Here is a 15,467-nt window from a genome sequence, read left to right on the forward strand (position 1 = left end):
CTGGTAGGGAAATCCTGCAGAAAACATTTGCGTACAAAAGATTGTGTTCGCGTGTGTGTTTAGGGTAATCTATCTTTCCCTCCCACAGAAATATATGTCGTCCTCCCACATTGACCAGTCCTCCCCTCCCATAGCAATCTATCCTCCACGCCCACACTAATCTGTCTTTCCCCTCCCGCACTAATCTATCCTCCCCGCCCCCACTAATCTTTCTTCCCCTCCCACAGTAATCTGTGTCCCCTTCTCATTAACAATCCGCTTAACTCCTTAAGACCCTCAGAATCGCCTTCCTACCCTTCACTATCCTCCTTCACCACCCTCACTATCCTTTTGTTTCTAAACCCTTGCACTGTCCTTCCACTTCTCGTCCCCTCCCCTTCCCCTACCACCTCTATTCCTCCCTCCCCCACATTTACTAACACCCCCCCTCCCCCTTAATCATCATGTGTACGTGACTGAATACGACCCCTTACTTAACCACTCCACATCATGACATCTATTTTAGTACCTCATAGCTTACGAATACATCATAAACACCACATAGGCTTCACTAACATGAAAAAACAAAACCTCATGATGTGTTCCCACCCGATAAAAGATGTACTCAAACCCGAATAAATCGCTGCATGACGAATAAATCACTGCGTGATGTATTCCCTACCTCATAAACCATTCCGAGTGTTTTCCTTGCCAGTGAACCAACGCATGGCATGCTTGCGTTCTCTAAACCGCATGACTAACTCGTCATAAATCTTTGCGTGACGAACAGTTGGCCATTCGGCTGCCGCTGGAGTACTGTTGTGAGTCTGCTAACGTTACAGTAACCCAGTGTGTGTGTGTGTGTGTGTGTACACCGAATGGCGGGTGGAGAAAATACCCATCCAATCAGCTTTAAACGTACTCTCTGCATCTTGATTAATCTCATTGCTCTTTATTGCCAATTAAAACCGTTAGTTGCTCATTTAATGAATCATTTACTTACTACCTGTTAAACCACTTATTTGCCATTATGAACCATTTCATCCATTCAAACCACCATTTTTCCTTATCAATACACCGTTATATTATCTCCTGTTAAACCACTGTTTGCTTCTACCGCTGTTTATCCCTGTCACAAACCATTATATAACTCCGTTAAGATCCCCGCCAATCATATTAACTGTGTTAGAACCGTTGTTTACCCCTATCGTAAACAGTTATATTACTAACATATAAACCAATACATATTCTGTAATATGTTCCATCATACTTTGCGTCAATATACCCCCAGCAGACCCGCTTCGTCGCGAAGCATATCCGGAAGACCACACTGGCTTGCCCCTTCGTGTATTTGTTCAGTGCATTTGTTGAAGGTCGGATTATTTTTGTGTATTTGTCCAATTTCTCCCCTTTCCGCTTGGCCCGCGCGCTTGCTGTTTGTTTTGCATTCCCATGGATAAAGGAGGGGTTGACTCGGTCTGCTATTGTGTGTGAAATGTGCGCGTGTTGCGAGTCGCCTGTCTATTTGTTCGTCCGTCTGTACATATGTCTGTACGTCTGTCTGTCTGCGGGTATATGTGAGTGTTTGTTTGCCTATGTCTTAGTATGTGTGTGTGATTACCATTTGTGTGTCACGGGGAAAGGGTTTTACTTTCGTGTTGCCCCGTCCCTTAAGTTTGTATGTATACCATGTCATCACTTTAGTAAATACAAAAGGTGTACACGCCTTAGTCTGATTTAGAAAGTGTCGTGATCATGATATTTAAGAAGTTTAATACTTGTTTTCACGCGTGAACCAGTTATTCTCAACTTTTGGTAGAGTATGACTTCCGTCGGCTTATACATCAAAGGCTTTTGTCGATTCTCCGTATACCAAATCCACATTTCGTGTGTTCTCCGGTGTGTGTATAGGTTTAGTGTAGTGATACAGATTTTCAGGGAAGCATGATTATCTCGTCAATCAACCATGTTATCTTAGGTTATGTGGATTATTCCATTCCAGTGTGAGAGTCAACTTAGATTCTGGAACTCTTTAAAAATTCTTAATGAAGTGCTTCGTCAGTCGATGGGATTTTTTTGGGAAACTGCTTTGCTGCCTCCTTTGTAGAGTGGGGCGGTGTGTTGTGGCTTGGAAGTTGTGTGACTGTGTGTCTATATTTGTTTTGTGCGCTCGTATGTGTATTTATATCTTGTCTGTCTGGAACGTGTGTGTGTCTTTGTGAGTCTGTGTCTATCCGTTATTTACATTCGTGCTTGCTTGCTCGTGCATGCTTTATATATATATAAATATATATATATATATATATATATATATATATATATATATATATATATAAATATATATATATATATATATATATATATATATATATATATATATATATATATATATATATATGTGTGTGTATATTGATATTCGGTGCACAAGCACACAGCCTCTCCATAACACACTTGACAACACGTAAATTGACAGAGACTCGTAGTTCGTAACTAGATTTTTCCTGCTGTGGGTGCAACGCGCTAGCACTGTCTTGACTGAACACCTTCTTAGGTACTCGTAGGTAGTCGTAAGTAGGTACGTAGGTACCCGCTCTTTTTCTACTTCTCATTCCTTAGGCATGCCTCCTCCGCACATCCTCTCATCTCTCTCCTTCTCCTCTCCCACTTAGCACTCCTAATCTCTCTCTCATCTCTCCTGCTTTCCACCTCCATCCCTACCGAATGCTCCTCTTCCTCCCCCATCTCCGACACTTCCTCCTCCTCTCACCAACACCTCCCCACCACGAACGCTTCTCCGCCGACCTCTCCATCCCAATGCCTTCCCATTTGATTTCCAGGAACCTCCCTTTTCGCCAAGTTTAAATCGAGATTAAAAATATGAGCGTTAGCAGGCGAATAGCTGACGTCGCATTAGCATAATGACCAACTCCTAGGTCAATCTAAGGTATTTTCAATTCTCTGAGTGCTTTATGATGACCTAAGGTCATCATATCTATGTGCCTCATTAGGGCAGGGGTCAAGAGGGCAGATTTCTGTGAATTACGTGGTATATTTTTTTCTCTCGTCTCTCACTTGTTGAATGACGTCACGTGAAGGACACTCTGGGTCTAGAGAGAGATTTGCCTGAGAGTTAGAATTTTCTCCGTCTGTCTGTCTCTCTCTCCGTTTCTGAGGTTTTCTTTGTCTTCATCGTTTTCCTTCGGTCACACTTTCCTGCTGTTGATTTCCATCGCTTATATATAGTCTCTTGTTCCTTCTGTGGTTCTCTCTCTCTCTCTCTCTCTCTCTCTCTCTCTCTCTCTCTCTCTCTCTCTCTCCATTTCCCGGTCAACCAGACACACATCACCACACATTCCCACGTCGGTCCTAATGTACTCTGCTATCCATTAGACGGCTCGGGATTTTTTTGAATGCATAGTGTATGGTGTAAGGCTGAGTGAGAGAGTATGAGAGGAGGCTGGAGAGGGGAAGAGCGGGTGGGTCTGTCTAGCCGGGGAGAAGAGCTGGCCAGGAGGAGGGTTGGCTAAAGAAGAGAGGGCTAACCCTTAGGGCCTAGTTTATCTAGATTTCATACAGCGTTGAAGTATTAGTTCTGTCCCATTGTATACTGGGAAAGAAATCCAAAATGGATCGCAGTCCTGTTGTTTTCTATTCATTTCTAAGAATAGATGAATGAATGAATATATGAATGGATTAACAGAGAAAAATGAAATATATATATATATCTTTCTTTCATACTATTCGCCATTTCCCGCATTAGCGAGGTAGCGTTAAGAACAGAGGACTGGGCCTTTAAGGAAATATCCTCACCTGGCCCCCTTCTCTGTTCCATCTTTTGGAAAATTCAAAAAGTCAGGTACCCAGTTTATTGTACCAGCACATAGAGGAGGATGAACAGCTCGGTGGATTGTCTATACATCTTCATCCTTGAATGTAAACACATTGTCTATTAATGTAGCTTTAACCAGGACGAAACTTTAATGGAAAAAATGGACTAAAATGAGAAAATGATCTTGTCTAGACTTTTTTTTTTTTTTTGCCACAAAGTCGTCGTCTGTTCCTCGAGTAACTCCTTGAACACGATGGTACGGCTCTCGAGCATGGCTATGCGACCCTTGGGTAATTCGATGGCATGACCTCTGACCTCTTAATTCTTGAGATGCGTACCGTCGTGCTATAGTCGTAACGTCGTACTCCTGAGTAGTACTTGTCGTGCTCGATTGTCGTACCGTCGTGTTCCAGTAGCCCACGCCATTCGCTAATCGATATGGCAGCGCTACACGCTGAGTGGGGGAGTGGGGACTCTCCTCTTCGCTCTTTGTTTATCTTCAGTTATTTAAAGAACTGTTAATGGTGGGTAGCAGGACGGAATGACTCGCTCTTTAAGAATAACAGGAATACCTACGTTTCATAATGATGAAGAAGCGATAAGTTCGAACGCTAGAGAGAGAGAGAGAGAGAGAGAGAGAGACTGTGCCTGCTGAGGGACTGAGATACGAGGACATCAACGCTATCATCTGTCACACCAGTTATTGCCCCTGGGTCTGTCTCTCTCTCCTTTCAGGTACCTCGCAGTGAGTTACGGTACCTCATAGACGGTATTAGGACATGATAGTGGGTCACAGTACCTCACTGTAGGTCCGAGCACGTCATAGTGAAGTACAATATTCGCAATGAGTTCCTCTCTGTACCTCATAGCGGATCATTGTACCTTGGAGCCAGCCATTGTACCTCAGTGAGTCGTAGTACCTCGCTGTGGGTCTAAGTACCTCACAGAGGGTCACGGTACTTTACAATGAGTTAAGGAAATATGCAGTAAATCGTCTCGCTTCACCTCATCTCCCCTGTTGCACTTTTACATAAACCTTGTACAGTACGACGTTAACTTCTCATTCACATTAACCTATCTCTTCCCTCGCTTCCTTCACAGTCCATTATTCCTTTGAGATATTCCCATTTATCATGTTTTTGTTCTGTTTCTCTCCTTTGTCTAGTCTCCCATTAACCCCTAGTTAAGGGTCGCTTTACATTTCCTACTCTGTTTACTTCGCATCTTCTCTTTGGTATCTGCTTTATTGACATACTCCTTTCTCCCAACGTTCGTCCTATTCCTCGTATGCATTAACGTCCTCTTTTTATATATATATATATATATATATATATATATATATATATATATATATATATATATATATATATGTGTGTGTGTAATGAATATTAAAAAATGAGCACAAAGGGAGAGCTAGAAAAAGATTGATATATGATTGGAGGAAAAAAGAAGAGAATTGTTATATATCATGGGCCTTAGTTTTGTGCCAAGTTACAACACAAATAATACCACTTATGTCATCCCACGTTAAGACAAGACTAACCACCCTGTCTCTTGTACAGTATGGCGGACGTGCAGTATGGTAGAGTGGATGTGGTTGTGGTGGCTTGGCGGTGCTTGTGTGGTGGATGTGGTTGTTGTGGGATGGTCTCCGATGTGGTATGGTAGACGAAGCTGTGGTAGAATAGGCGTGGTTTATCTTGTGTGATGTGATCGATTGCCTCTGGTCTTTACCTGTATTTTCATTTTCTTGTTTTTCTTTCAAGAGAATTAATGATGGATGGGACTTTTTTTTTTTTTTTTGCAGGCGTTCATTCAGCTTTTATTTGCAGGGCTAAATGCGCTGAAGAGACAGGGAGAGAGGTTAGTAATTTCGAGGGAGAAAAAAAAATTATGTAGGTTCCGTTCTTAGTCTGTCGAATTTATATTAGAGCAGAATTTATGATAGTAAGTGTATTGCAAGTTCTTACCCAACCGGTGCGCTGGAGAGAACATTCGCTGGCTTCTGTTTGTTACAGTTTGCTTACCCTCCTGTTTAGAACGTAACTCATTAAGAGATGTCGAGGAACTCAAAGCCAGTACACAAATCATCCTCAGCATATTATCAGTTGTCCTGTGCCTCTGAAGGGGGTGTGGAGGGGTCAAAATGTCAAAGATGAGGGGGACCTGGAAGTAATTTAATACTCCTGGCACACGACAACAAATTTCGTAGCTTCATTCCCTAAATGTTAATCATCCGGTGAGATGAGAAACGAGACCTGGCTTTAGAATGGATGTTGTGACCTGGCTCGGAGCCGAGCTTGACTATAGAGACTTGCTGTATCCAGGCTGGGTTATGTAACGTCAAAAGGTCGTATGTCAAGGTTACTGGAAGTGGTGTCAGTATAGTACCTTGCCTGCGAAAGCACATAGGTCCGTGGTCGTAGGATCTTGGGGGGGAAAATGTTGTAAAGTAGTAGTAGTAGCAGTATTGGTAGTAGTAGTAGTAATAGTAGCACTGCCAAGATGGTTTTTCTCGTACACCCACCTCCCTGACAAAGTCACAGGTGCATTGGTCATGTCGTTCATGGTATATATATATATATATATATATATATATATATATATATATATATGACTGGGTCGTGATTTCAGGGCGTGTCGTGGTGGTGAAACATGTCGTCAGAGAACGACGGTACGCACGCAATGTGTTGCCAGCGACTGGTGTGAGGAGGGGGAGGAGTCAAGACGAATATGTCTGAATTAGTGTAGCTTTGTAGACCATGGCTGGGAAACTCTCTCTCTCTCAACTTGCGCATTCCTTTTCAAACATTATTCTATTTATTCTGACCAGGACTTCCTTTAGCTGATTTATTTATTCAGTTGAGTGTCCACTCTGAGATATCGCCATTTTTTAATATTCTTCGTCATATTCATGCATCCTCTGTCGTATATTGAATAAATATATGTTACGAAAAATATACTAACGATAATTTCGGGTTGCGGAGGCCCTTTTCGACCTCAAACCTATGATTACTGAACATTTACAGTGTGTTATTTTATATCAGTGTTCCGTCTGGAACGTATAAGGTATCACAAATGCTATGTTCAAGTGCTGGCAAGATGTATAGCGAGTGAGTTGAATGAAGGGACAGGAAAACCCTGAGGTATTTATTTACCTGGCATGATTGGGGGCCAAAACCAGCACTTTTACTACATTTTGTATTCTTATTTTGAGGACTGTAGGGGATGGAGAGCTTATGTAATGAAAACGAAAAAGATGAGTATGATTATACGATGAGATCGCCCTGTTGATGACTCTTGTCCAATTTTCTAATATTTCTTTGCACAGCTAGTTATATGGTTTCGTCAGCATACAGATACAATAGATATATTACCTATGTAAATATAAAAAGATTTATTTCTCTGATGCTGAAGGTTGGCTTCATTACCACGCCTTCACTGGCCAGTCCTTCCCAAGGATGATATAAGTATCATGTCCCGTGAAACATCTTGTCTTTAGCTTTGTGCCTCAAGAAATAGTGTACTTCATAGTCAAATTGAGTTAAGACGTAACCTCCAGTTACTCATTCGTGTTAAAGGCCGTCTAATCTCTCCCTTGAATCATTCTCTGAAGTTTAAAGGAAAAGTTCACAGTTCCTCCGCTTGGAAACATCTCTCTGGTCTTTCTACTCCTACCACATCAATCCATAAGTATGTGTTTTCTTCCACTATCACAAACAGCCTGGTTTGGATCCAGTAGTCTGTTTGTTAGATTTCGGTTGTATTCCAGTTGTATTTCAAGAATCTTAGTTGAAAAATTGGCAGATATTTCTAAAGATTTCCCTAAAGTGCCAGATAATTCCCTATAGGAAGCCCCTTCGAAGGCAGAGCTCCCCAGCAGGAGCCAGCAGAAGAGAACGAGCCACCAGTGATAACGCGATACACTCGCGCCAGCCAAGACATACCCACGTTCTCAGTGTCCAATTGTAGGTTGTCATTCGGACTCTTTGGTTTCGTGTAGTTCTCCCTGCATGAATAAGCGGTTCCCCTTACTGGTCGTGAAATATTGTTTTTGTCTAAATGTACTTGTTCGTATCCCTCAGTTAAGTAGGGATGAATCACTGTTATCAGTGGTGTTAAAGACGGTACTCTGGACTTTTAATGTTGTTCTACTCAATCAGGAACACTGTACAGTGGTACATTGACTTAACACAGATATCCCAATTTTAACCTTTACTCGGTAGGTTTACAGTAACTGTCTTGCTGATTTAACCAATTTAACACGCGTCACCTCGCATATTTTTTTTAACATGTTTACTCCTTTTTCTTCGCTCGCGCGAATCCTTTTCCTAAGATGAGCTCCTCGCCTTCCTCAAAATACTAATTAACTTTACACCAATGTCTTGTTCCTTCCCCACAGTGCGACAGATAATGTTTATTTATATGGCGGTTTGTTCAGCTTACGAGGGAGTCTCAAAGGGGAGTGAAAAAATAGGCCGAGAGAGAGAGGGAGAGTTGTAACAACATTTCAGGCGTTAATGGTGGGGAAAAAATTATACGAGATGGGGTGGGGGGGAGGTTGAAGAATAGACTCTGAGTATTTGTGTTTGTGTGTGTCCCAGAGTATAAGTATGATACCACGACAGAGTTCATTTAAGTAAATTAATGATATTCATTGTGTATGAGTATGGTCAAATTTGTATGAAGGAAATGCGTTTTTCTGCGAGTCAAGTTACACTCTTGGGCTATAGTGAAAGAGAGTAGACTTGTTTGGTATGAGTAAGACTTTATATACTAGACCGTGATATTTTCATGAGTAATTCCTTAGAGTGCGTTAGCTAATATGAATAGATATAAGTGCAAGTGAACAGTGAATCGGAGTGCGGGTGTAAGGATTTGAGGCACGGGGAATGAGGTACGAGTGGTGGAACAATGAGGGGCACGTGGAACTTGAGGGTGGAGTATGAATAAAACCCTTCAAGTATACACTTGAACTCGTGAATATATTGTAATTCATAATACTCGCTTGTACAAGCACCAGTGTAGAATACAGTGAGTCAAGTATACTGAAGTGGTGCCAGGTGTGTGGAAAAGTGAGGTAACAAGATATTTTTTCACAACATAAATTTACGTGAAGGTAGTACTTTTTGATGATGGATGTAAAGATCCTGTTCTAAATCCCTCGATGAAGGATTGTCCTGTAATACCCTATCACCTTTATATCCCAATGGCCATCTACCCTCGGCGTCCTCTGTCGATAATACGTGTACAGAGAAACTCTATCCTCTATAGGTCAAATATACCAAGGATGTATTAAGTTCCATAAGAGAAGCTTCTTATACCTCCTTCACTACCTTATTCTTCCTGCAAAACCCCATGCCAAAACTTACCCCTTAGTTAAACCAACGTTTTAAATATTTTTAATAAGGTGAACGCTGGAGGGGGGTGTTAGTAAGTAAGGCGTTTTAAACTTTCTAGTAAGCCAAGGTTCCTTAACTTTCCCCTATGAAGCCTGGGTTCACAACTTTCCCCTTCACGAGATTCCCTGCAGGAAATTCCTAGTTAATCCAACGTTCAGAAACTTCTAGTTAGTCCTAAGCTTAACACAATATGTAAGTTTAGCTCGACCTCCATCGCCGCGTCCTCGAGGCAGCTTTGGACAGCTTCCCTGAACGCGTACAACTCTTGTTAACCTACAAAAGAAGGAAGTTCGGACAGGCATAAACTATTCACCTAATTTCGGTAGAGGCCAGAGCTACCACCACCACCACCTCAGATTTACTGAGGGAGGGGAAGGAGAATGTTGAGGGATATTAGGCAGAGCTTTTGGTAACTTTAGGTCACCGTGTTTATTATGACAACTAATAACCCGGGCTGGCCAGATTATATCCCTGACAACGAAGACAAACTCTATTTACTACCGGGAGAATGTATTTTACAACGCGTTTAGTTATGGCGTACGTTACTGTGGCTAAAGTTATCGGGGTATTAGTGTGTGTGCAACGGGGGAAATTACACACGCGAGACCTGCAGGCTCGTTATGTGGATGACAAGCAGAGGTGTGTCGTCGTCTCTTTCTTCTGTCTCTCCTAGTCTGTCTGTGTGTTCGGGTGAATCTCTCTGGATTTGTTTGTTTGGGCAAGTCTCTATCTCTCTGACGCGCAGAGGTGACGGCAGGGACCCGTCCCATGGCGTCCCCCCCACCCCACTGTCCCGTCTGTGCCTCCGTCAGATTAACCTGCGAGTTAGTCGTGTCCTCCTGACGCTGATGAAGACTGGCTGCTCTTTTTGTGGGGGCGTCGTTTTTCCCGAGCCGCAGCGTGTGTCGGGTCCGTGCCTCCCCCTCCAGATCGTGGAGGGGGAGGAGGAAAAGGACCACGGGTAAGGGAGAAGAGGAAGGAAGAAGAGTAGTAGGAGACTACATGGAGAGCGGAGGAGAGGCAGAGGCGAGAGATGAGGTGAAGTAAACGTAATAACACTTCCTCAACATTGCATGACCTAGGGTCTTGCATACCTGATGTGCCAGCCACTGTCATTACAGGCGAACCTCTTCTCGGCCTCGCACACAGCCACACCCTCCCCTTCTCTCACTCACTCCCTCCCTCCCCTCACCAGGACTCCTGATACAAACTGGAAAATCATGTGGAATGCCAGGTCGTCTTCCGTCATCCCTTTCTTCCATCTACGTCCTGCTCCATCCAAGTCTCGCTACTCGTCTTGTCACTCGCTCGCTCCCTCCCTCTATCCCTCCGTGTTTCCTTCCACAAGGCTCCTCCTCCCTTGTGCCCCTCCATCGCGAATGGCAGTGGGCATCCGGTCTGTCTCATGATATAGTGGCAGGGCAACTGTCGCGTCTAGGGAATTGTTGGACGTGAGGAAGTCATTACACGCTTCTCTCTCTCTCTCTCTCTCTCTCTCTCTCTCTCTCTCTCTCTCTCTGTCCAGTAAGGGGTTGAAGATGCTCTGGGATCAACCTCCTAATGGTACATGCGAGATCGTAAACTTATAACGACGGGAAGCGTTTAGAGCGACTGCTGTGTGTGGACCCTATACTGAAGTCTACAGTCTGTCGCTTCTTTCTTGGATGCAGCAAATCTGTACTTGATTAGAACCGTAGGATACTGCTGGCTAGGTTCTTTTCCAGCCGAGGTAGAAATAACTCTTGAAATCCGTGTGAGCAAGTTTGACGTTGGAGCTACAGCGGTTGTCAGTGCAGTTCAAGAGATATTCACATCCACAAAATATGAAGACGCAGCATGACAAAATGTTTACTTAAATCGTGCAATATTTTTACATTTCACCACACACACACACACACACACGAGTTTAAGACATGGTCCCTGTGTAGTACAAATAGATAATTACTCATAATGACACGCACACACCTGACCTAAGCAGATGTGTGTATTCATAATGTTTAGACGTTATATATATATAGATAGAGACGGAGGTAACGAGTGTAAAACCACCCTGTCTCTACAACAAAGAGTCATCACACACCGGTAACCACTCCTTCCCTCTCTACCATGACAGATGGGCCATCATTTCGTGTGCCGCCGAGCGACCAGTATGCGGAGCTGGGGGAGAACGTAACCCTGAGGTGCCAAGTGGACTCCATGCCTGACCCAACCATCGTGTGGATCAACCAGCGGTCACAGACGGTGGAGGGTAAAGGCCCCGAGCTTCACATCAAGGTCACCAAGGACACAGTCGGAACCTACCTTTGCATCGCTAAGGTTGAAGGGTTCCCCGAGATCTCTGGCACCGTTGGGGTGTTCCTAAAGGTAAGATGTTCGATCCTCCATTTTTTTTTATCAATGTACAATTTCACTTCGATATAAAAAGGGGTTTACTGAAGCATCGTATGATGCCCATTCTTTATGAATCGGATTATCTGGTGAATGATGACAAAGTAATTGTCAGTATTCAGCTCCTAAAAGTTGTAATTTCCCATTGATAAAATTATTTTTTTGTGAAATTAATAATATCTCTCGAGCTTATTTGGCATATTTGATTAGTATATTGAACTAATTGAGTTAATTGTGAGTCTTAACTTGACCATATTTTTCATGTATTTACTTTTATTTTATGAGGTGGATTAAAAGATTGTCTAAGCTGACAAAACAAACCACAACTGAAGTAATTGCTATTTTTCATGCCTTGTATCTATATTAAGATGGATAATTTTGTGTAATTAGATGATCCTTTATGGTGTCACTTGACGGGATATTCTGCCTGTTTATCCCTTAGGGTCCGCCTCAGGTCCGGTCAGAGAAAGTGCAGTGGGGGAAGCAAGGAGACACGGTGCTGGTGGAGTGTTTGGTGACTGCTGCATCCGCTCGCTCCGTTACCGTCACGTGGACCCATAATGGACAGGAGGTCGATCTTGGTAAGTGTCCCTATGACCACAATCTTAGTTCCTCCTGTTGAGCGGAGCGCTTCCGTTGCTCTACACCTGTGTAGGGCCTCCTTTTGCATGAAATACTTCCCGTTCTAAGTTTTGGCTTATCACAATGTCACGCACTTTTGTATGTCATTCGGCATTAAATGCTCAGTTAACACATTCCTACGCATTCCAAGCTGCAATGTTGTTACTTTAAATCAATTGAATGAACGTCTTGCTTCCTTTCTCTTCGCAGCAGCAGTTTAAGCAGAAGTTGGTCACATCTTGCCTGTTAGAAAAGTTGAGGGTTTCTCTTCTCTATCTCGCAACAGTATGCCTTTTCTTATCCCGTCTCATCCTCTTAAACATACCTTCTCCATATCAGTTAACCAGTCTCTTTTCTCAATTTTTTTTCCTCTCGGAAGTTAACCGTCTCTCTTGTGTCCGTCCTTCACAAAATGCTGACCATCTCTACTCTGTCTCTCTCTCTCATATGTTATTCACAAGAGTCTGACCATCTCCCTCGTCTTGTCTCTCCATCACAGAGAAGGGCCGTTACGAGGTGGTGGAAGACGTGACGACCCAAGGGTTGCGTCACACGCTTATCATCCGTAACGCCCAGCCCTTAGACTTCGGGGCCTATAACTGCTCTGTGCAGAACTCCTTCGGTTCTGATGTCTTCGAGATCATCCTTAACAAGAAAAGTGAGTTATTTCTTTCATGGAATTAGCCTAGAAAAATATAGATCTTTCAGGTTTCCCTGACTGCTGTCATTTGTAAGAGAAGTGAAATATTTTTCCCCTTATCTAAAGTAACAGAAGATAGAAAATAGATATTTTTGTCCTTAGAAGAAAGTAAAGAAAAAAGAAATCTGTTAGAGCAACAGTAAGATCTTGGTAGGAAAGCAGGAATATAGTTCTAGACAATTTTATTTTTGTTTAGAAGTATATCGTATATATAAACAGTATCGTTAAACGTATTTTTTTTCTTTGGATAGTTCATAGCTAATGTTTTTTTTTTTTTTATCAAATTTGTTTAAGAATACTTGAGAGTTAGGTCACATCCCCTTCTCAGCTGTAAATGGAAAATAATGGTGTTATGACAAAAGTTAAGTCCTTATTGTCATATAGATGAAAGTATTGACCTTCCTTTATCCTAAGAAGGTATGAAGCGTTTTTGAAGTTTGAAGATTCCTTAAGAAACACACACACAAACACCCGGTCAACCCCATCCCCCCCGCCTTCATGCTGATTATTACATAGCTCCTGGTGTGATCCTGGTAACCCATCCCTCCCTATATCACCCACGGCCCCCTACGTTACCCATATCTCTACTCCTGCCCACAGAGACGCTGCCGCTCCTGCTCATCCTGTGTGGGGTGACCGGGGGTATTGTCTTCGTCCTGGTGGTGGCTCTCGCCGTCATCATGTGCGCCAAGAGGAGCGCCGCCAAGCACAAGGGTGAGCACCTTCTCTTCACTCGAACTCTGACCGAGTGTGTAAGAACAGGTCAAGCCAGGGTTTAAGAGGAGTAACAGGTTATAATAACTGAATAAGCACTCTTCCAATCATACTAGTTTTTAAGACGACAGCCTTGTTGATCCAGGTCTAAACCTGTCTTTAAGATGGTCGGTTTCTGTTGAACCAGGTCAAACCTGGCTTTAAGGAGGCTTCTCCAATGTGGCTTTGCCATTTTTTTATGGTAAACTAAACCTGACTTTAAAGACTTTCAGCGGCGTTGCATTACGGTCAGAATCGCTCCGATCACCAACCCCTCCGCCTTAGTCAAACCCTAAAAGTCTGCATTGGGTCCAATGGACAGAGTTAGGCACCCTTGTCCATATATACCCCTTCAGCTCATTACCCATTACAAGAACATGAAATTAGAGCCTCATTCACTCGTGTTCCATGACTTACAATTCCTAGCACACTTCTTGGTACATCAACTAGTTCATTTACTCTGCCCATCTGTCTTTTGGATCGACTGGAAATAACATAATTCACACACCTAAAGGTTTGAAGTCATCATACAGGCAGGAATTGACCCTTGGTATACATTTAATCACAGAGGAGCTCCAGGTATCGGTTCTTTTATACAACGTACTATTGTCGTACTGGGGTTAGCTATATGTCTTAGACCCGTGTTCCTTATCTCGGTGGAGGAACGCTGTAAGCAACGTGTATTTACTGGAAACCCCAGTGTACTCCACCCAGTCTTCTCGCCTTCTTTCTTTAGCAGAATATCATAGCTTACAAGCGGTTCTGTGGCGACCATTATCCAGCCTCAGGTTCAAAGAGCTCCATTTTATAGATAATGAACCACTGGACTTCCATAAGTTTTTTTTTTAATTGCCACAGAATTTCGCGGAAACCTTGGGCTCCGTGATCCCCGGAATAAACCAATGTGTACTTTAGTTTATTGGGGATTCTATATTTTTTTCCCTTCGGCTCCTTCAAATAATTTTTGGACGTATAAAGATAGACTTTTACAATTATATATAAAACAAAAATAGCCTCTTGATTTCTATGATTATTTCTGTGCATATACAACGCCTATCATAAAAAAGATAATAAACGAACAATTTAGAGAAACTGCAGGTAATTTACTCATTCGCAGCCTTGAGTGAATTACCCTTGAGTCATTATCTTTTAAGCCAAGTCTTTGAGAGAGCATTTTTCTCGTTTCCTTTTTGGGCCAGCTGAAGTAGGAGTTACAATTAATTTTAACATTTTCCTGTTGACTACATTTTATTCCTACCGCTTTTTCCATCTTTTTTTTGTGTCTGTCTGAATAGTTAGTTTATTTTTTTTAACAGACTTTGATTTAAAATGTGGCCTCTCGTACCTGCAAATAGGGTTCCTCAAAGTGTACGCCTAAATGTTTTAGGCTTTTTTCTGTATAATTATCTAATTACAAAGGAGTAAGTGACGAAATATAACCGTCATCTATGAGTCGACAACGCACAACAGTTAACCTACATAATCTGTTTTCCGTCACCACTGATGATAACGAATGCTCTTTCCACTATCAGATGTGAGAATTGACCGGAAGTGCTGCATCTATACGGCAAATAAGGTTTATTATACCTCCTTGTAACACAGATCTGATTTCTTCCCGTGTAATTCAGAATCTGAATATTTCAACTTCACTCACAAGTGCGCCGCTTGAGCACGACTGTATGACCCTTGAGCAGGACGGTAAGATCCTTAAGCACGACGCTGCAACCCTTGGGTGTATATGGCATGGTTCTTTCCCTAAACCTTAATAATCTGGTTAAAGTTCACTCCATATTAC

The 15,467-nt window shown here is 42.6% G+C and overlaps 1 protein-coding gene across 2 annotated transcripts in view; it reads left to right on the plus strand.

Moving 5' to 3' along the window:
* Nucleotides 1-15,467, plus strand: part of LOC139757763 (irregular chiasm C-roughest protein-like) — a 102,283-nt gene that overhangs the window by 81,359 nt on the left and 5,457 nt on the right. For both annotated transcript variants that reach the window (XM_071678543.1, XM_071678544.1), the window contains exons 7-10: nt 11,324-11,574; nt 12,041-12,179; nt 12,719-12,877; nt 13,520-13,633. In XM_071678543.1, coding sequence (XP_071534644.1) covers nt 11,324-11,574; nt 12,041-12,179; nt 12,719-12,877; nt 13,520-13,633 — 663 coding nt within the window. The remainder of the gene's footprint in view (nt 1-11,323; nt 11,575-12,040; nt 12,180-12,718; nt 12,878-13,519; nt 13,634-15,467) is intronic.

This window comes from Panulirus ornatus, chromosome 28 (genome assembly GCF_036320965.1).
Source record: "Panulirus ornatus isolate Po-2019 chromosome 28, ASM3632096v1, whole genome shotgun sequence".
Taxonomy (NCBI): domain Eukaryota; kingdom Metazoa; phylum Arthropoda; class Malacostraca; order Decapoda; family Palinuridae; genus Panulirus; species Panulirus ornatus.